The sequence below is a fragment of the Salmo trutta genome, chromosome 7 (genome assembly GCF_901001165.1).
Source record: "Salmo trutta chromosome 7, fSalTru1.1, whole genome shotgun sequence".
Taxonomy (NCBI): domain Eukaryota; kingdom Metazoa; phylum Chordata; class Actinopteri; order Salmoniformes; family Salmonidae; genus Salmo; species Salmo trutta.
Window position 1 is genome coordinate 44,357,698 of NC_042963.1, and position 22,644 is coordinate 44,380,341.

The 22,644-nt window shown below is 41.0% G+C and overlaps 1 protein-coding gene across 3 annotated transcripts in view; it reads right to left on the reverse strand.

Annotated features, from left to right (window-relative positions):
* The window catches only part of LOC115197483 (spondin-1), a 116,641-nt gene extending 109,233 nt beyond the window's left edge, over window positions 1–7,408 (reverse strand). The window contains exon 1 of one of the 3 annotated variants that reach the window (XM_029759058.1): window positions 7,180–7,408. In XM_029759058.1, coding sequence (XP_029614918.1) covers window positions 7,180–7,306 — 127 coding nt within the window. In that variant the 5' untranslated portion in view covers window positions 7,307–7,408. Of the gene's footprint in view, window positions 1–6,358; window positions 7,002–7,179 lie in introns of those variants that run through there. The other 2 variants (XM_029759057.1, XM_029759056.1) reach the window with 2 other exon arrangements.
* Between the last annotated feature and the right edge of the window lie 15,236 nt (window positions 7,409–22,644).

Below are 22,644 nucleotides of genomic sequence, written 5' to 3' on the forward strand. Positions count from 1 at the left end.
CCCAGGTATCCTGGAAGGATATTGACCTCATCCCATCAGTAGTGGATGCCTGGTTGCTCTTTAAAAGTACTTTCCTCACCAACTTAAATAAGCATGCCCCATTCAAAAAATGTAGACCTAAGAACCCTTGGTTCACCACAGAATTGACTGCCCTTGACCAGCACATAAACATCCTGTGGCGTTCTGCATTAGCATCAAATAGCCCCTGTGATTCCAAAAAGTTTTTGGACACTGTAAAGTCCATGGAGAATAAGAGCACCTCCTCCCAGCTGCCCACTGCACTGAGGCTAGGAAACACTGTCACCACCGATAAATCTACGATAATCGATCATTTCAATAAGCATTTTTCTACGGCTGGCCATGCTTTCCACCTGGCTACCCCTACCCCGACCAACAGCTCTGCACCCCCTGCAGCAACTTGCCCTGCCGCAGTCATCCCCCTCTACAAAGGTGGAGACACTCTAGACCCAAACTGTTATAGACCTACATCCATCCTGCCCTGCCTTTCTAAAATCTTTGAAAGCCAAGTTAACAAACAGATCACCGACCATTTCGAATTCCACCATACCTTCTCCACTACGCAATCTGGTTTCCCGAGCTGGTCATGGGTGCACCTCAGCCACGCTCAAGGTCCTAAACGATATAACCGCCATTGATAAAAGACAGTACTGTGCAGCCGTATTCATCGACCTGGCCAAGGCTTTCGACTCTGTCAATCACCGCATTCTTATCGGCAGACTCAGCGGCCTTGGTTTCTCAAATGACTGCCACGCCTGGTTCACCAACTACTTCTCAGATAGAGTTCAGTGTGTCAAATCGGAGGGCCTGTTGTGCTGACCTCTGGCAGTCTTTATGGGGATGCCACAGGGTTCAATTCTCGAGCCGACTCTTTTCTCTGTATATATCAATGATGTTGCTCTTGCTGCTGGTGATTCTCTGATCTACCTCTACGTAGACGACACCATTCTGTATACATCTGGCCCTTCTTTGAACACTGTGTTAACAAACCTCCAAACGAGCTTCAATGCCATACAACACTCCTTCTGAGGCCTCCAACTGCTTTTAAATGCTAGTAAAACTAAATGCATGCTCTTCAACTGATTGCTGCCTGCACCCGCCCTCCCGACTAGCATCATTACTCTGGACGGTTCTGACTTAGAATATATGGACAACTACAAATACCTAGGTGTCTGTTTAGACTGTAAACTCTCCTTCCAGACTCACATTAAGTATCTCCAATCCAAAATTAAATCTAGAATCGCCTTCCTATTTCGCAACAAAGCCTCCTTCACTCATGCTGCCAAACATACCCTCGTAAAACTGACTATCCTACCAATCCTTGACTTTGGCGATATCATTTACAAAATATCCTCTAACACTCTACTCAGCAAGCTGGATGTAGTCTATCACAGTGCCATCCGTTTTGTCACAAAAGCCCCATATACTACCCACCACTGCGACCTGTATGATCTCGTTGGCTGGCCCTCGCAACATATTCGTCGCCTAACCCACTGGCTCCAGGTCATCTATAAGTCTTTGCTAGGTAAAGCCCCGCCTTATCTCAGCTCACTGGTCACCATAGCAACACCCACCCGTATCACGCACTCCAGCAGGTATATCTCACTGGTCATCCCCAAAGCCAACACCCCCTTTGGTCGCTTTTCCTTCCAGTTCTCTGCTGCCAATGACTGGAACAAATTGCAAAAATCACTGAAGTTGGAGACTTAGATCTCCCTCTCTAACTTTAAGCATCAGCTGTCAGAGCAGCTTACTGATCACTGTAGCTGTACACAGCCAATCTGTAAATAGCCTACCCAACTACCTCATCCCCATGTTGTTATTTATCTTTTTGCTCTTTTGCACCCCAGTATCTCTACTTGCACATCATCATCTGCACATCTATCAATCCATGCTAAATTGTAATTATTTCACCTCTATGGCCTATTTATTGCCTACCTCCCTAATCTTCTACATTTGCACACACTGTACATAGATTTTTCTATTGTGTTTTTGACTGTACATTTGATTATGTGTAACTCTGTGTTGTTGTTTTTGTCGCACTGCTTTGCTTTATCTTGGCCGGGTCGCAGTTGTAAATGAGAACTTGTTCTCAACTGGCCTACCTGGTTAAATAAAGGTGAAATAAAAAAATAAATAGCAAGTTGTTCAGTTGTATTTATTTTCATACCAATACATGAAACGAAAAATGCGCTAGCCTACTGGGCGAATGAATGAAAATATAAATTAGGCATACAGCTATCACAACCTATATTTTAATAGCAATAAAACAGCTTTTGGTTTAGAATGGTCACCAAAAAAGCAGGCTCCCCCACTTCCCAATTCAATTAACCCCTGGTTATCAGATTACAACAAGGAAATCAAGGCCGAGTTCAAATGCCTACATCAAATTCAAAGCAATCCACTCACTGCCTAAACCGCTGACCATCAAAGCAAACTGGCACTGACTGCGCTCTGCTTTCTAAAATGAGACAAAAGGCACGCAGGTGGGCAGCTGCTCTCCAAGGGATGCTCCGCATGGTTCTAAAGCCATTCTCTCTGTATGCTAAACAGTTGTTGTATTTTAATCAGGATTGGAATTATTTAGTCCGTTTTTTTGTTTTTTTTACCAGTGGTGTAAAGTACTTCAGTCAAAATATTTTAAAGTAGGTTACTACTTAAGTAGTTTTTGATGTTTCTGTACTTTACTATATTTTTGCCAACGTTTACTTTCACTTCACTACATTCCTAAATGAAATAATTTTACTCCATACATTTTCCCTGACACCCAAAAGTACTCCTTACATTTCGACAAGAAAGTGGTCCAATTGACAGACATCTCAAGAGAACATCCCTGGTCATTCCTACTGCATCTGATCCGGCGGACTCACTAATCACAAATTCTTTGTTTATAAATTATGACTGAGTTTTGGAGTATGCCCTTAGCTATCTGTAAATGTAAAAAAAAAACAAGACAATTGCAAATCCACTTACTTTTAACACTTAAGTATATTTAAAACCAAATACTTTTAGACTTTCACTCAAGTAGTATTTTACTGGGTGACTTTCACTTTTACTTGAGTCATTTTCTATTAAGGTATCTTTACTTTTACTCAAGTATAACAATTGAGTACTTTTTCGACCACTTTTTTGACTACTTAAAATGTTTGGTCTTGAGCTGGGGTATGGCATACCTAGCCTCGTAGCGAAACAGGCTAACGGGAAGCCTGGGAAAGTTCCATGGCAGAAATCAACTAAATAGGAGTGGAACTTGACACCTCACAACACATCAAACTAATCAAATGCCTTGCTAAGGCGGAGCTACAAAGATGCTCACCAGATTAGTGCTACAGGAGCAACAGTGCATGAGGACTAAAAATATCACCAAAACATGCACCGGTGACAAAACATTTGACAACGTTTGCAGCATGCTGGTTTTCACAGCATTTCTCTGTTATTTCGAGGTGAGCTAAAGCTGCAGAAATGGTCTACAATGCTGGCTATGTCAATATTTTTTATTTTGACATTTCTGAACTGATATTTGGCTGTAAACGGCAACCATGTACTGTTTATCTATGGGGACAACTGCAGTCCTTTTGCAAGCAACGTTGCTAAAATGAATGAAAAAAAATCTAGTGAACCTCATAAAATGTTATCTGTAATGCCCCAACTCCTGTAGTCTAATTGTTACCTGTAATGCTCATCTCCTGTAGCCTAATTGTTACCTGTAATGCTCATCTCCTGTAGCCTAATTGTTACCTGTAATGCTCATCTCCTGTAGCCTAATTGTTACCTGTAATGCTCATCTCCTGTAGCCTAATTGTTACCTGTAATGCTCATTTCCTCTAGTCTAATTGTTACCTGTAATGCTCATCTCCTGTAGTCTAATTGTTACCTGTAATGCCCCAACTCCTGTAGTCTAATTGTTACCTGTAATGCTCATCTCCTGTAGTCTAATTGTTACCTGTAATGCTCATTTCCTCTAGTCTAATTTTTACCTGTAATGCTCATTTCCTCTAGTCTAATTGTTACCTGTAATGCTCATCTCCTGTAGTCTAATTGTTACCTGTAATGCCCCAACTCCTGTAGTCTAATTGTTACCTGTAATGCTCATCTCCTGTAGCCTAATTGTCATCTACTTATTTTTATACTGTACCTAAATTACAAGGAGTGGATTTGCACTAAGCATTTTGTCAGCACTTAAAAGGCATGTACAAAATCTGGTATATGGTTTCCCTCATATACATTGTCTACTGGTATCATTTTAAATTGAGAACATATAGCTCAACATTTAAACAATGTCTGAGTTGAGCTATGCTCTGCTTCAGATGCCCATAAGGCCAGTAATGCCATCATACTGTAGGCCTATGACTGCATTGGCAATGCATGCCATATGATAAGCTGCAAAATGTATTCACATAGCTGATATACTGAGAGAGAGTGACAAAATAAAACCGACTTGAGATCTTACAACTAGACAAAAATGCAATGTTCATTTGAGAATAGACAGAAACACAGAGACAGAACCCCTTCTGTTTATTGCAGGATTGTGATATGATTCATCAACATTGATACTAGCTCATTTTGAATAATAGTTTAACAATTAAAACAAGTTTAAAAACGTAACTTCAAAGAATCAACACTTTATCACTTCAAAATGTACAAATAAGATTACCTGTATGTAAAGATTAGACATCTTAGTCTAAACAACAATAGATAATTGTAGGCTATTATTACTAAAGCATAATTTCAGGGGAACAAAAACAACTCCATACTAGCAGTGGCCAACCTTGCTCCAGTGATCCCTGATCTACTGGGTGAGCAGACTTCTATTCCAGCCCAACAAGAGCACACTTGATTATCAACTCATTAGATTTGATCAGTTCAATGAAGTGTGTTATTGCTGGGCTGAAACACAACCCTGCACACCCAGCAGACCTCCAGCAAGGTTGGCCTGCTCAAATTGTAATAGGTTTATACATTGTGTGTGATGTTTAACTGTATTATGTATTTGGCAACATAGGTAGGCCTACACATATGACCCATGGCATATAGGATATACCCTTAGTCTTATGTGACATTCATTGGGACCTCTTTTAATCTGCAAACAGGCTTTCACAGTTTTCGATATCTGAGGACAGAAAACATCACAAAGAAACAGACTTAATTATAATAAAATTAGACAGCACTGAATATTATGTTGCTATTATCTCTGGCTTTATGGTTTTTCCCTCTTGGGTCTGGAACTGGACAATATTTTCATAATGTCCTCCCACAAAATTACCTGCCCTATCCAGTAGCCTACAATCTCCCTTTACTGACAGCTAGAGCTGCAATTTCACCCTTTCCCATGGCTGTTATCTATGGAGACAGTTTTTAATTTAGAATGATTACACCAAGATATCTAGCTAATAGGAAATTAGCTAGCTGGTGCCATTTAATTCACTTAGCTAAACGGTATGCAATGTTGGGCATCTGGCTAGCAGCTCAGTTGAGTTAACCTACAAGGTGGCGAACTGTAGCCACATAGCTAGCTAGCTAATAATACATAGTTTAAAAAAAACATTTAAACATGTATTTACTTACTTGAATAGGTTCTCCCACTGCCTCAGTTTTGTGGGGCCTTACAAAAATTAAATAAATGGGCAATCTTCACGATATTTTCGGTGTTTGAAAAGCACAGCCAGGTGGACGAATGGAAACAAGGAAAACAATGTTTGTCACCAAAGCGGTTTAGAACGTGTTGTGACGTTTGACCTCTCTCTCTCTCTCTCTCTCTCTCTCTCCGAAAAAGTGTTCCAAAATGGTTCTTCGCTGTCCCCATGAGCACCCTTTTGGTTCGATGTAGAACCCCTCTAGTTTCCATGTAGACCCCTCTGTGGGGATGATTCTAACCCCAAAAGGTTCTACCTGGAACTAAAAAGGTTCTTCAAAGGGGTATTCTCTGGGGACAGCCAAAGAACCCTTTCAGGCTCTAGATAGCACCTTTTTCCCCAAGAGTGCATGGTATATTGACATATTCCCTGAGAGTGCCATAGCTGCAATAACAAACGCATCATATGTGTTCCTTTCACTAATATGTTTGTTTAGTGCAGGTGCAATTGTTTTGATACAAGTATTGCGCTTGTCTTCAGGTGTCATATTGAGGTGTGATTAGTAGCTCTGGTTAGCTACATTTGTCACAATTACGCAATGGAAGTGACTTGCGCACGGAATCTAAACTTGACTTATTAGTGTGTTAGACTACTGAAGTAGGCTATACTTTCTGAGAGTTGTCCTTTTCAAAGTCACTCCAATTTGGTGGATATAAGCAAAGCCAAGCAAGTAACGATACGTAAAATGTGCTCTTATTGTTGTATACCTCTGTATGTGCTTGCAGGTTGGTAATTTTCTGGGTCCCCCTCGACTCTTAGCCGAAACTCATTGTAGCCATCTCTCCGTGTACCCTGTGTCTGTGCCCGTAAAATCCTGCCGCAATACCCATCCGACTTCGCTTGCTTATCTGTTGGTTCCTCGACGAACGTGAGAGCATTGCACACACAATTGGAGACAAAATACTGCAAAAGCAGCAAATGCAAATATATTCCCATTATTGATGGTGCGGTGGGAAGTTCTTTATTCCACCTCTACAAAGGAAACAAAATAGAGGATATATTATCTCCCCACAGTCCCCAACTACGGAATTCCTGCAAACTATTAGCCCTGACACTTGGTAATAAATGGTGTGAGAAACCGCGGTGAATCCATCCCAGACAGAGCGGGTTTCGAAGTTCGATGGCACTGCTTCAGCATACAGTTACACTGATCTGAGAGGAAAGCGGTGATAGGTGGCTTGAGTGTTGAGTTAACGGAGAAATTCTCAGGGTCCGGGAAATAGCGAAGCACAGCTGTCCCCGGCAACGAGGGAATAACTAGATTGTAGCGATGAAGGCAGCAGAGTATAAACAAAACCCAGACATTCCTAATCACCCCTGTGACCGAGAGGTGCGTTTGACATTCTTGATGAGACGCAGGAAAGCTGTCAGCCAACGTTTACACAGCAGTGGATCTCACAAGTCAATTAGAATATAGCAAGGCGCTCATAACAATAATGCGTCTTTTCTTGTATTAATGATAATGGCAAGGCAAATGTTTGGTGTGTGTGTGCTCAATTATTTACTTTTGACGATTATACAATTTTACCGTTTAGATAGTGCAAAATTCTTTGCGTGACGTTTTCTTCCCGATTAGCAATGAGTACTCGAGTGACCGGCGTCCCTCCAGAGTGGCGGAGTGTCGTGCAGGTAGCTTTTTTGCCCATCGGCCGCATTCACCGGACGCCGGCGACTGTCGTTCTCACATGCCGTTTTCCTCACACAGCCTACCCGTCCTTCTCCTGACCTGTGACACTACAGCTGCCAATTGGAAGCAAGAATCTTTTTTCAGCGTCAAGCCAGCGGCATGCCTACTCCCTGTCGCCACCTTTTTATATATAGATATATATATATTGATTTTTATTATTTAATATACATTGATTTTTATTATTTAATATACATTGGATGGCATTGAAAAAGGTTTGTGGAAAAGTATTGTAAATTATTATGTGTGCAAAATATATCAGATAATGAGGGTCAGTCCTGTCAGTCTTCATGCCCATAGGGTGCACTTGTCCCCTTAGATTTTTCCTGTTAAATTTTATTTTACATTTTTTAAATGTAATTTTTGTAGTTGTTGTTGTTTCTCTGTAATATTACTAACCACTTAGCAATTTTACGAAGGTGGCTTTAGCTAGCCCAGATAGGTTCCCAATCTAAACAGCTTCTACCCCCAAGCCATAAGACCCCAGAACATCTAATCAAATGGCTGCCCAGACTATTTGCATATTTTGATTCAAATCAGCGAGAAATCCTTTTCAAAAAGCTAAAGGTTAAATTGATAGGGTTAAGGTTAGTGTTCCCAGACGGCAATATCTCCATGCTACAGCGCTTGTTTACAGAAAACAGACGGAAGATGAGGCAACCACCTGTGCTAATTAGCTATCTAGCATGCTCTGAACACCTGTGTGTAAGTGTAACTCAGGAAGTCTAGTGGAAATGTAGTTTCTTCGGATGGAGAAACAGAATTACGCCCAGAGTTTTCAAGAGCTACCAAGAAGCCATTTGAGACTATCAATCAAGTTTGAGTACCTAGCTTGTCTAACCATTTTAGCTGGCATGCCTGCTGGCAAGGTTAGTAGACTTTAGAAAAGCAAGCAATAACTAAATGTACTGAATAAGACTTGCATTGCTTTGAATCTTTTACCCAGATGTTAGCAGAGATGCAGAGAAGCATAATTTAATTCTTTAAAAAAATGAACCACCAGTTATGGAGGATACAGACAGCTCTATAGGTATTAGATATGCAGAAAAATATACATATGTTTTAAGTAAATTAAGCAAATTGTATTGTCATGTACTTGCAGGCTTCTCACACAGTGCAATGGTGACAAAAGTGACAAATAAGTAACATAGGAAAGCAATCAAATAAGTTACATTGTAAATTTACAGTACAACATACTAATACAAATACTAAATAAACTAAATCAAGTACAATAGGCATGCAGATAAAATAAGATATAAATGAAAATAAGATTTTTAAACATAGCCTATAAGGATATAGTATGGACCTTATTTGCCCATGTGCATAGTGAGTGGGATAAAGTGCAGAAGCAGCATATAATTATATGAAACATATACATTAGTAGTGGAGTAAGGTGACATAACTATTGCATTGGTAAGTCAAATGACATTAAAATCACAACAAATGTAAGGTATTTATAGAAACAGCAAAAACAGCTTGCAGCCTCTGGCTGGCTGTAGTTAGCTGGAAGGTGGCAAGCCGAATTTGAGATTAGAGAAATTCCTTGCTATTGTCTTTCAAATTAATTCATGTCTAGATGGCTTGCCTAGGGCTTATAGCTGTCCTCTGAGTGGAGCCTAAATGCTAGAGATACAAAAGCGGCCTGCCAAGGGTTTATAGGTTCCTATGAGTGGGGGCCACACCTGCCAGAGATGCAAATCACGTCTTGAACGGCAAACTCCACTCGACCGCTGGCAGTAGGAATGTATAGCCTTGGGCGTAGGGAAAGTGGAAAATAGCAAATGGGAGGATTTTTGGGGGATACTGGGTTGTAATTGAATTACATTCACCTCATGCATAAAAAGCACATGTGAGACAGGCTATCTGGAAGTGAATCAATGGAGGTAGCTGTAATAAATCATTTAGGCAGACTGTTCCATTTCATATCAATAAATATTTACTAATGGATATACAATAGCATATAAAGTCTAAGGTCCATATCCAATCCATTAAAACACTGATGAAATTGTATAATAAATTATTCTTAAATTATTTCAAACTATAGGAAATCTCACTTTTGATTGAGACAGCCTACTGTGATGTTTCACTGTGTCATCTTCTAACAGTTTTATTTGTTTTATGTAAATGTGCCTCAAGTATTTGCATAAACATATCTGAGACCAATTGGCATATCCTTTCATCATCTGAAGTGTCTCGCTTTTTTTATGAGCCACTCAAAAGGATAGAATTTGAAACTCTTTCCACTACCACTCTCCATCCACTGTCTTCTATCTACGCAAATCCTTCTGTACTGTATGGACACTGTGCCCGCCAATGTGAGTTAGTAGTGGTCTGGTCTGTATTGAAGACAATAGGAGTGTATTAGCTCTCCTCACACACTGTAGCCTTAGTTATCATAGACGGCTGTGTGGATGTCTGCCATAATGCTTCCTAGCTGCCATTCACTAGAACCTCCATTGAAGCAAACCAATCTCTACCTTGCTATGAAAACATTTCCCCTAGCAAGATCAAATAAACATCACTACTCATACATTATTGAATAATGGTGGGTGTTTGATCTGAATGGCAGGGAAAGGTATGGTCGTGTGGACCTGGGAGTGAGACCCATGTGGCAGTGAGGAGAACAGTACCTGAGGCTGGAGGTGGTTACTCTGCATCCGCCATGACGTTGTCTGAGGAAGCCCATCTGACAGCCCACCTCTGTACTTCGGTCCCATGTGTATGTATGAGTGGTGGCTGTTTCCCATCTCGCGGCCTGCTTGGCTGTTTACTACTTGCAATACTCTTTCCCAATGGTACATTTATATTTTACTGCTTCATAAACACACAGATGTGTACATGGACGTCTCAACCTTCCAACGTACCTGTTGTGCTGGACATAAACAACAATAAATGGTGGTTCACACTACTGAGCCTAGCCAAGCTAAACCAAGCTGTAGTGAGCTGGCCTGGATACCTATCCACCATAGTCGCTGGAACAGTGCTGAAAAGGACCATTTGAAAATATATCTGAGCCTGCGCAGCTTGATTTGGGTCAGCACGATAGTGCGAAAAGGGTATAAGATAAGCATATTAATAATATCATATACCATGTTCTGTATAAATCTATTTATATAAATCTATTTATAACGTGTAATAGACTAGAAAGTGTTTCTCTCAGCAGGCATGTGTTGTGTCAGTCTGACCTGCTTCCCTGGAACTGCACCTTGATGGGAGTGGGAGGTAATCGGTTCAGATCGTCCATTTAAACACCCTGCTGAAATATCGTGAACGTTTGGAGGCCATCAGATGCAATTACAGCGAGTCAAGACAGACAACTCTGAATCGAAATGTTCTTCCCCAGGTAGTTGGGGTATTTCTCGATGACTGAGAGGATATCATACCCCAAATAACCTTTCAATTATACTCACTGTTGATGCAGTGCTGCTTAGCTGCTTTAATTTTAATTTTAAATTTTATTTAATCTTTATTTAACTGGCAAGTCAGTTAAGAACAAATTCTTATTTACAATGATGGTCCACCCCGCTGGGCCAATTGTGCACCGCCCTATGGGACTCCCAATCACAGCCGGTTGTGATACAGCCTGGAATCGAACCAGGGTCTGTAGTGACGCCTCTAGACCACTGCGCCACTCGGGAGCCCAGTAGTGTAGTCTGTCATAGATAATGGTAAAAATGACTGTAGCTACCCATAGCTCCAGTAAATAAGATAGGAGAAATGTATTGATTATTGATTTCTAAAAGCTTGTAACCATGTATGAATCACCCAATTCTGTTACATTCCTTGAACACTGTTTCATTTGTTATCTCTCTGTAGGTGAAATCCAACTATTGTGGTCATGTCTTTCCTGAGGACATCATTGTCAAACACAGGAGTCAACGGAAGTTATCTTATCAGGGACTAGATAAGGGGAGCGGCGTCTGACATGTGCCTATCAACACTTCACATCAAACATAATCAGAACACACTCCTAGGTGGGAGGAGGAAGTGTGTATGTGTGTGTGAATGTGGAGTGGTGGGTGGTGGGTACAATTCTATCCTGATTGTGAGGACATGCAAGCACTAACATAAGCTCTATAGCAAAGCATCATAGTCAGAGCTTTATGGATGGACTTGGGTGCACCAAAGTGTTACTGTTTGTCAGTGACGAAGGTATTCAAATATGGACGATGTCTTGAAATTCTTCCTAATGGTTGTCTCGTATAGCAGGTATTCTGTCTCTAAGATTTGAGTGAGAGATAAAGTAGGGGAAGTAGGAGAGAGTGGGGTAAATTGAGCCAAAGGGTTAGTTGAGCAATCTTTTGTTTCTAAAAAAATAATACACGAAATGAATCAATGTGACCAAATATTTAGGAAGAGGTCATCATTTCATGGAGTCTGGGAAGGAAGAAACCACATGGAAAAAGTGGTAAGCAAGTTAGGTCCAGATTGTTTTATACATTGAACAAAAATATAAACGCAACATGTAAAGTGTTGGTCCCATGTTACATAAACTGAAATAAAAGATCCCCAAAATGTTCCATACGCTCAAAAAGCTTATTTCGGTCTAATTTTGTGCACAAATTTGTTTACATCCCTGTTAGCGAGCATTTTTCCTTTGGTAAGATAATCCATCCACCTGACAGGTATGGCATATCAAGAAGCTGATTAAACAGCATGATCATTACAGAGGTGCTGAGGACAATAAAAGGCCACTTTAAAATGTGCAGTTTTGTCACACAACACAATGCCACAGATGTATCAAGTTTTGAGGGAGCGTACAATTAGCATGCTGACTGCAAGAATGTCCACCAGAGCTGTTGCCAGAGAATTGAATGTAATTTCTCTACCTCTCCAACATTCTTTTAGATAATTTGGCAGTATGACCAACCGGCCTCACAACCACAGACCATGTGTATGGTGTCATGTGGGCTTAGCGGTTTGCTGATGTCAATGTTGTTACCAGAGTGCCCCATGGGGACGGTGGGGTTATGGTATGGGCAGGTATAAGCTTTGAACAACGAACACAGTTGCCTTTTATCGATGGCAGTTTGAATGCACAGAGATAACGTAATGAGATCCAGTTCCAGTTCCCGCCAATATCCAGCAACTTTGCACAGCCATTGAAGAGGAGTGGGATAACATTACACTGGCCACAATCAACAGCCTGATCAACTCTATGTGAAGGAAATGTGTCACGCCCCTACTTTTTTTAAAGGTATCTGTGGCCAACAGATGCATATCTGTATTCCCATTCATGTGAAATCCATAAATTAGGGCCTGATGAATTTATTTCAATAGACTGATTTCCTTATATGAACTGTAACTCAGTAAAATCTTTGAAATTGTTGCATGTTGTGTTTTATATTTTTGTTCAGTATACATCGGTTGGGTTCTCTTTAAGCTACAATATGAGGTCCTAAACCTAGCATGAAAGTGCATCCTTGTAGCTGTGTGGGCTAATATAGTCAAAATGTTTGCCTACTGTAAGTTGAGCCAATGGCCACAATACCCCATACAAATGATGATTATATTTTGTCAGTTTTATGTATAGTTTTTTTGCAATGTGTAATGCGTATGAACTCAAGATAGTGCATTTTTATTGTTACAGAGCAGACATAGAGTAGATCATCATGCACTGTGTATACAAACGTAAAACAAGAAGGGGTCTAGTCCCCCTTGAGTTTCTTGAGAGAGCAGCCAAGGAAGTGAGAGAAGGGAAAAAGTCCATTAAGCAGCAGCAAGAGATGAAGAAATGGACTGAATGACACATGTACCTGTGTGAAAGAGAGGCTATGATACAGTAGCAGAGGCACACAAGGTCCTATCTGATGACATGGAGTCTGAGCTTTCTAAACATATACAGACTTTCTCCGACCAGTTTCATAGGCTTAGTAGCCTCAAATGCAGAGAACTTGGCTACGAATTGGTACATCGAAACAACATCCCTTTCCCAGACAACTGGCCAAGAAATGGAAGGGTGAGTGATATTGAACAGATACTGAAGATATACTGTATATCTGAATGTAGGCATCCATAACCCACTGTTACAGGACACCATCACTCACTTAAACCCAAAGTGGCTCAACTTACCCCATACTGGGGTAAGTTAATCAAAATTTGATTATACCGCATCAGCAAAACAACAGTACAGTAACATTTTGGACCCCATGATTTGCATTTTTGTGTCCTGGCTTTCAACTGAAAACTGAATGCCAAGTTACATAATTTTTGCAAAGTCATGACTTTGTATTCTATATTTCACAAGAATACAGCACATCACAGGTTTAAGTGATTTTTAAATAATTTAACACCTTACTGTTACTGTTGCAAAAGTATTCATCTCCCTTGGCGTTTTTCCTATTTTGTTGCATTACAACATGTAATTTAAATGAATCTTTATTTGGATTTCATGTAAAATAGTCCAAATTGGTGAAGTGAAATGAAAAAAAAAAAAAAAACGAAAAGTGGTGCGTGCCTAGGTATTCACCACCTTTGCTATGAAGCCCCTAAATAAGATCTGGTGCATCCAATTACCTTCAGAAATCACATAATTAGTTAGATTGCACACAGGTGGACTTTATTTAAGTGTCACATGACCTCAGTATATATACACCTGTTCCGAAAGGCCCCAGAGTCTGCAACACCACCAAGCAAGCGGCACCATGAAGACCAAGGAGCTCTCCAAACAGGTCAGGGACAAAGTTGTGGAAAAGTACAGATCAGGGTTGGGTTATAAAAAACATTCCAAAACTTTGAACAACCCACGGAGCACCATTAAATCCATTATTTAAAAAATGAAAGAATATGGCACCACAACAAACCTGCCAAGAGAGGGCCGCCCACCAACACTAATGGACCAGGCAAGGAGAGCATTAATCAGAGAGGCAACAAAGAGACCAAAGATAACCGTGAAGGAGCTGCAAAGCTCCACAGCGGAGATTGGAGTATCTGTCCATAGGAACACTTTAAAGCCGCACATTCCAGAGAGTTGGGCTTTACGGAAGAGTAGCCAGAAAAAAATGCCATTGCTTAAAGAAAAGAATATGCAAACACGTTTGGTGTTCACCAAAAAGCATGTGGGAGACTCCCCAAACATATGGAAGAAGGTACTCTGGTCAGATGAGACTTGAGCTTTTTGGCCATCAAGGAAAAAGCTATGTCTGGTGCAAACCCAACACCTCACATCACCCCGAGAACAACATCCCCACAGTGAAGCATGGTGGTGGCAGCATCATGCTGTGGGGATGTTTTTCATTGGCAGGGACTGGGAAACTGGTCAGAATTGAAGGAATGATGGATGGTGCTAAATACAGGGAAATTGTTGAGGGAAACCTGTTTCAGTCTTCCAGAGATTTGAGACTGGGACAGAGGTTCACCTTCCAGCAGGACAATGACCCTAATTATATTGCTAAAGCAACAGTTGAGTGGTTTAAGGGGAAACATTTAAATGTCTTGGAATGGCCTAGTCAAAACCCAGAACTCAATCCAATTGAGAATCTGTGGTATGACTTGAAGATTGCTGTACACCAGCGGAACCCATTCAACTTGAAGGAGCTGGAGCAGTTTTGAAGAATGGGCAAAAATCTCAGTGGCTAGATGTGCCAAGCTTATAGAGACATACCCCAAGAGACTTGCAGCTGCAAATGCTGCAAAAGGTGGCTCTACAAAGTATTGACTTTGGGGCGGTGAATAGTTATGCACGCTCAAGTTTTCAGATTTTTTGTGTTCAAAAAAATAAAATAAAAAATATTTTGCATCTTCAAAGTAGTAGGCATGTTGTGTAAATCAAATGATTGTAATGCCCTGGCCATAGAGATGGGTTTTTGTTCTTTATTTTGGTTAGGCCAGGGTGTTACATTGGGTGGGCGTTCTATGTTCATTTTTCTATGTTTTTGTATTTCTTTGTTTTGGGCCGTGTGTGGCTCCCAATCAGGCACAGCTGTAGTTCGTTGTTGCTGATTGGGAGTCACACATAAGTAGCCTGGTTTTCCTTTGGGTTTTTGTGGGTGATTGTTTCTGTTTAGAGTATTTCCTAACAGGACTGTTTTGCTGTCGTCTTTTGTTCATTTTTGTAGTGTTCTCTTTTGTATTAAAATTCATTCAAAATGAACACATCCTCCGCTGCACCTTGGACTTTCTCTAACGACGGCCGTTACAATGATACAAATCCCCCAAAAGTCAATTTTAATTCCAGGTTGTAAGGCAACAAAATAGGAAAAATGCCAGGGGGGGGGGGGGGGTGCTCTTAAATGCTAGTAAAACGAAGTGCATGCTCTTCAAACGATCGCTGCCCGCATCCACCCACAAAACTAGCATCATTACTCTGGACGGTTCTGACTTAGAATATGTGGACAACTATAAATACCTAGGTGTCTGGCTAGACTGTAATCTCTCCTGCCAGACTCATATTAAGCATCTCCAATCCAGAATTAAATCTAGAATCGGTTTCCTATTTCGCAACAAAGCCTCCTTCACTTATGCTGCCAAACATACCTTCGTAAAACTGACTATCCTACCGATCCTTGACTTCGGCGATGTCATTTACAAAATAGCCTCCAACACTACTCAGCAAATTGGATGCAGTCTATCACAGTGCTATCCGTTTTATCACCAAAGCCCCATATACTACCCACCACTGCAACCTGTATGCTCTCGTTGCCTGGTCCTTGCTACATTTTCGTCGCCAAACCCACTGGCTCCAGGTTATCTATGAGTCTTTGCTAGGTAAAGCTCCACCTAATCTCAGCTCACTGGTCACCATAGCAACACCCACCCATAGCACGCGTTCCAGCAGGTAAATTTCACTGGTCATCCCCAGAGCCAACACCTCATTTGGCCACCTTTCCTTCCAGTTCTCTGCTGCCAATGACTAGAACGAATTGAAAAAAAAAATCACTGAAGTTGGAGACTTAAATATCAGCTATCTGAGCAGCTAACCGATCGCTGCAGCTGTACATAGTCCATCTGTAAATAGCCCACCCAATCTACCTACCTCATCCCCATATTGTTTTTATTTACTTTGCTGCTCTTTTGCACACCACTATCACTACTTACACACCACCATCTGCTCATCATCATCTGCTCATCTATCACTCCAGTGTTAATCTGCTAAATTGTAATTATTTTGCTACTGTGGCCTATTTATCGCCATACCTCCTCATGCCATTTGCACACACTGTATATAGACTTTTTTTCTATTATGTTATTGACTGTACACTTGTTTATTCCATGTAACTCTGTGTTGTTGTTTCTGTCGCACTGCTTTGCTTTATCTTGGCCAGGTCGCAGTTGTAAATGAGAACTTGTTCTCAACTAGTTTACCTGGTTAAATAAAGGTGAAATAAAAAAATAAATCGCAGATGTAAATGAGAACTTGTTCTCAACTGGCCTACCTGGTTAAATAAAGGTGAATAAATAAATAAATAAATAAATAAATAGTTCACACACAGTGCCCTGGTATAGGCCTACAGTAGATACAAACACAAATCAGTACCTAAAAAGCACTTTAAGTCTAGGCTGCAGTGAAGACTTAAAGATGTGTTTTAAAGGTTTTGTATAATTGCAGCCAGACGTTTTGAAAGTAGCGCCCACGAGCCAAAACAGGTCAGTGAAAATTGTGTTCAATGTTATCCATTTCGTATGGTATGTTACGTACTGCAAAAAATGTCAAATACATGTTCTTGCTATTCACATATAGTTCATATTCGTACAGTATGTTACGCATTTGTAAGTGCTTAAGATCCTATTCAATCTCTTTAAATGAACCAATCTCACAGTTGCTTTATGCTTTAGGATGTGTGTTACACAATCTCAGAGGCTGGCTCCCTCTTAGTTTGCTGACTATTAGCTGAATGGGCACTCTCCCTTCCCTTGGCTCTGTCTCTATTCCCAGTGTGTTTGGCTTCACGTTTTCCTACCTTTGGTACAGATAGTGTGCTCATCTGTTTCAGGTTGCCTTTTGGAGTACTGGGATGTATAGAACATGAGGGAACAGCTTTAGATCTGGCCATAAAATGAATTTTGGTTAAAATCATGGTTACAATTATTTTACATAACGCAATGTATACCCAGTTTTTATCCAATTAAATGTCCTAACAGCTGAATGTTCACTCTGAGCAACACTTTTTGTTGCATTTATTTTCCTATTGTGAGTGATGATTGTGCAGTAATGGATCTCTGTCCCTAATACAATGAAGACAAACAGGAGGCACCACATCTAATTTCAGTAACCCATTACCATGGTCTCCCTTTACGAGTTTACTCTAACCCACTTTGAAATCACAGGTGGGAAAACGTTCTCATATATATGTTAATGTATTGTAGCATCAGCAGACTTCTCTGAACATGAAATCCGGGACCTTAGAGGACCCGAGGGCCCAAGAAGATTATTTAAGCTAAGTTTCTTACATGTCCATTTTTACAGACTTTTTATTTTCAGCTCAGCATTTGCAACAACACACTGTCAGCTCCCTGTGTTGGCTGCTTAATGTGGTGGATGTGAGTTGAAGGACACAGAGATGAGTGAATCCCCAACCTGACTGACATCTGACAGAGAAGTGAGTTGAAGGACACAGAGATGAGTGAATCCCCAACCTGACTGACATCTGACAGAGAAGGTAGGGACCTTTTTGCTGACCAAGCAAAGATTTTCCAGTTGAAAGCAGCGGGGGTAATTCCAGTTGAACTTCTTTTTACCATCACCATTCTCGCTCGATATGAACATAAAGGTATGTTTATTCCTCATGGCTCTTTTGGCAATAAAACAAGTCAACCGAAAAGTGGTATGCACCGTAAGGTTATGATGTGTGCCAGCTGATGACCTGCAAAGACCTGGACCTGATAGAGTTTCTTTGATCATCAATCTCACATTCTCTTGGAGGATTCACAATAAATTATGATTGCTGATAGCTGGGTCGGTCAAAGAAAGAGGATAGCATGTCTGTAAATCATTGGGCTGGACAGGAGATTACATGGACTCTAATGAGAACATGCCTTACGTCAGCTGAACTAGTAAGACAGAACCATATGCTGCTGTGGTAATTGGACAGTGATGTGAATTCTGTTAACCCCTAAGGCTAGCGTAAAACTAGCGTAGAATGTTTAATCAGAATGCCAGGGCGGCGTGATAGAGAGGGGGCATGAGGGGCACGGTGACTTCCTGTCCTAATCTGATGAACGTTAACATGGCTGGAAGCTAAGGTACTGTGCCAGGGATGTATTTCACTGTGGCTTTCATAGAGAGAGAGAGGGAGAGAAAAGAGAGAGAGATAAAAGAGAGAAACGAGAGAGAGAGAGAAACGAGAGAGAGAGAGAAAAAAGAGAGAGGGGAGAGAAACGAGAGAGAGAAAAAAGAGAGAGGGGAGAGAAACGAGAGAGAGAAAAGAGAGTGAGTGATAAAAGAGAGAGAGAGGAGAGAGAAATGAGAGAGAAAAGAGAGAGAGAAAGAAAAGAGAGAGAGAGGGAAAAAATATAAAAAAGAGAGAGAGATTGAGAGAAAAGAGAGAGGTAGATAGAGAGAAGCAGCTGAAGCAAATAGACTGAAGCTCCTCCTCTTCCCTATTATTTTCCTCATCTCACTCCTCCCCTTTTCCTTCAGTGAATCTAGATGGGACTCTACTCATTTTATTTATTTTTATTTAACCTTTATTTAACTAGGAAAATCAGTTAAGAGCAAATTCTTATTTACAATGACGGCCTATCATCGAGTTGACTCAAATGAGCTCAGCACAGTGAGGCAATGCGGCACTTACAGAGAGAATAAGAACACCTAGCTTATACCAATATACCTCACCTAATGATTACATTTGTGGTCTATTTCATTAATTTTGCTAGTAATAGGCAGTGGAAATGAATTTTAGACTAAAATGCTCTGTCATCTATTCCACACTGCTCTGTTGTTCATGCACTGTCAGTTCACATTTCACAGACCTTTTGTGTTTACCAAGGTCATTTTTTTACACTGTCTTATGTTTCAGATACCATCTATAACAATAAGTTAGCAGCAATTTTGGCAAGAGAATGAATTAATCATTAAATGCAAGATGGCAGTTGTCAAAAACATATTGCATAAAGCATATTAGAGCAACAGAAGCTATGTCAATATTACTGTCACGACTCCCGCCGAAGTCGGCCCCTCTCCTTGTTTGGGCGGCGTTCGGCGGTCGACGTCACCGGCTTACTAGTTGCCACCGATCAATGTTTCACTGTTCGTTTGATTTTGTCTTTATTGTGTACACCTGTTTTTGATTTCCCTAATTATGTTTATTATTTAACCCTCTGCATTTCCTGTTTTGTGTTCTTGGAGGGGTTGTTCCCCTATCCTGTATTTTGTGAAAGAAGAAGTTTATTCATGTATTTTAGTAAACACATTTTGTTTACTCTCATCCATGTGTCCTGCGCCTGACTCCGACACTTCTTCTAACTAGAGCATTACAATTACTTCAAACGTTCACTGTCTTTCTTAAGTATTCAGATGGGGTGTGAATTAATGGACACTTCATTTCGACTTCAGATAGTCCAACCTCAACAGGATGTGTCTTACAGGCCTGCTGAGGAATGCCAAACATTGGGTTTCTCCCTCAGGGTCAGTTCCCTGAGGGAGCAGCAGAGGCTCTCTCTGACGAGCACCATCTCAACAGGAGAGATGTCAGAGAGAGATGGAAGCAGAATGATAAAAGCAAAGTAGTGCCGTCCCGAGTCCTGATTAAAGACAACAACCAGAGATTTCAAAGTTAAAGTAAATAAATAATTATCAGAACCAATGATTAATAAATGACAATGGTAACATTGCCAGGTAATGTACAAGACACCCAACCCCACTTGACCTCACTTCACCCAGCCCCAAAGTCTATTAGAGACAGCAGATCGAAAAAAAGGAATAATACACTAATGGTAAGGTGACAAATTAGAGAATGATAAAGCAGGGGAAAGCTGCAGGTCCATGGGGTTTGTTCTGTACCTGATAATGCCCGGTGTGATTTGTCAAATTTGAATGGTTTTCTAATCGTTGCTGGATCCAAAGCCCTGCCAGAAAGACCTCTTCTGCCTCCACACGACAGCTCTGCCTCTGACAAGCGGTTGGTGTCACTCATTTATAATTCAAGGCTGGGGCCGTGGAAGGACTCTCGCAGTCTGCGATTGTGGATCCCAGGAGCCCGGGATGGAGGCCAGGGTGGGTTTCCAGGGGCCTGGGGTGGAGGCCTGCTGAGAGGGCTTGGAGGGAAGCCAACCGGCCTCCACCCTCCGGAGTACAACAGCTGTCCTATGGGAGATGCAGTTCCATGCAGGTAAAGCATGCATTAGGATGATAAATATGTAATATGACAAGTCATCATTCAAAGCATAAGTCACATTAGCTGCATTTAAGTTAAAATCCAGTAGCATACATTAAGTTGCATACATTAACTACAAATGTCAGAGTTTCTGGAGAGGGCTGGGAAACTGTTCATTCATTGAGACCTGAAATGCTGTGCTGATGCATATCTTTTCTCCCGTTGAGCTAGATTCCATTTGTATAGAGCACGGGTGGGCAAACTATGGCCCAAGGGCTGGATCAGGCCGGCAAGCCAATTCAATCAGGCCTACGGTATGTTTGAGTAAAATATTATTATTATTTTTGTTTAAATGGTTAAATTTGGGTTAGAAAAACCCTCCAGGCCACACTTTAACATGTAAATCTGATATAAAGTATGTAGACATTATAATGGACCTTTATATTTTCAAATAACTGCCCTTTTTCTGGCCTGCAAATTGAATTTGACAAGCAAATTGGTAAAAAGAAAAAATCTGTGCAGCTCTCTGTTGAATTTCAAAATCCCGATGTGGCCCTAAAATTTTGCCCACCCCTGGTATAGACGATCATCATTGACATTCTGAGTCTCTGAGAGAGAGAGAGAGAGAGAGAGAGAGAGAGAGAGAGAGAGAGAGAGAGAGAGAGAGAGAGAGAGATGAATCTAGAGGGATAGAGGAGTCCCTTGTCCTTCTCCTGTAATAGCCTTTCTCTGCCTGACCTCCTCCAACACTTTTTAATCAGCCTCTCCTTCAAGTTTCTAGCCTCCTCCCTCCTCATCCATCCCTCCATTCCTCATCCTATCTCATCTCATCTCTGCCCTCTCTTATAAAGGTTGAGTGTGTGTGGCTAGTGAGAGGACATAACAATCACTATAGCATGTAATAATAACAGTTTTTCAATGTGGATGAGTCATACATCTTACTCTTGCATTCTCTTTCTCATGGCACAGTCTACTGATTGAACCCACTGGACACAGACGTCAGTTCAACATATAGTTTTGATTTATATTTTGTTGAGTTGTCAGCTATCGTGAATTTATTTTTTAATTTTTTTATTTCACCTTTATTTAACCAGGTAGGCAAGTTGAGAACAAGTTCTCATTTACAATTGCGACCTGGCCAAGATAAAGCAAAGCAGTTCGACACATACAACAACACAGAGTTACACATGGAGTAAAACAAACATACAGTCAATAATACAGTAGAAAAATAAGTCTATATACACTGTGAGCAAATAAGGCGAGATAAGGGAGGTAAAGGCAAAAAAGGCCATGGTGGCAAAGTAAATACAATATAGCAAGTAAAACACTGGAATGGTAGATTTGTAGTGGAAGAAAGTACAAAGTAGAATAATGGGGTTCAAAGGAGCAAAATAAAGAAATAAATAAATACAGCAGGGGAAGTGGTAGTTGTTTGGGCTAAGTTATAGATGGTCTATGTACAGGTGCAGTGATCTGTGAGCTGCTCTGACAGCTGGTGCTTAAAGCTAGTGAGGGAGATAAGTGTTTCCAGTTTCAGTGATTTTTGTAGGTCGTTCCAGTCATTGGCAGCAGAGAACTGGAAGGAGAGACGGCCAAAGGAGGAATTGGCTTTGGGGGTGACCAGAGAGATATACCTGCTGGAGCGCGTGCTACAGGTGGGTGCCGCTACGGTGACTTTACCTAGCAGGGTCTTGTAGATGACCTGGAGCCAGTGGGTTTGGCGACGAGTATGAAGCGAGGGCCAGCCAATGAGAGCGTATAGGTCACAGTGGTGGGTAGTATATGGGGCTTTGGTGACAAAACGGATGTCACTGTGATAGACTGCATCCAGTTTATTGAGTAGGGTATTGGAGGCTATTTTGTAAATGACTATTTTGTAAATCGCCGAAGTCGAGGATCGGTAGGATGGTCAGATTTACGAGGGTATGTTTGGCAGCATGAGTGAAGGATGCTTTGTTGCGAAATAGGAAGCCAATTCTAGATCTAACTTTGGATTGGAGATGTTTGATGTGAGTCTGGAAGGAGAGCTTACAGTCTAACCAGACGCCTAGGTATT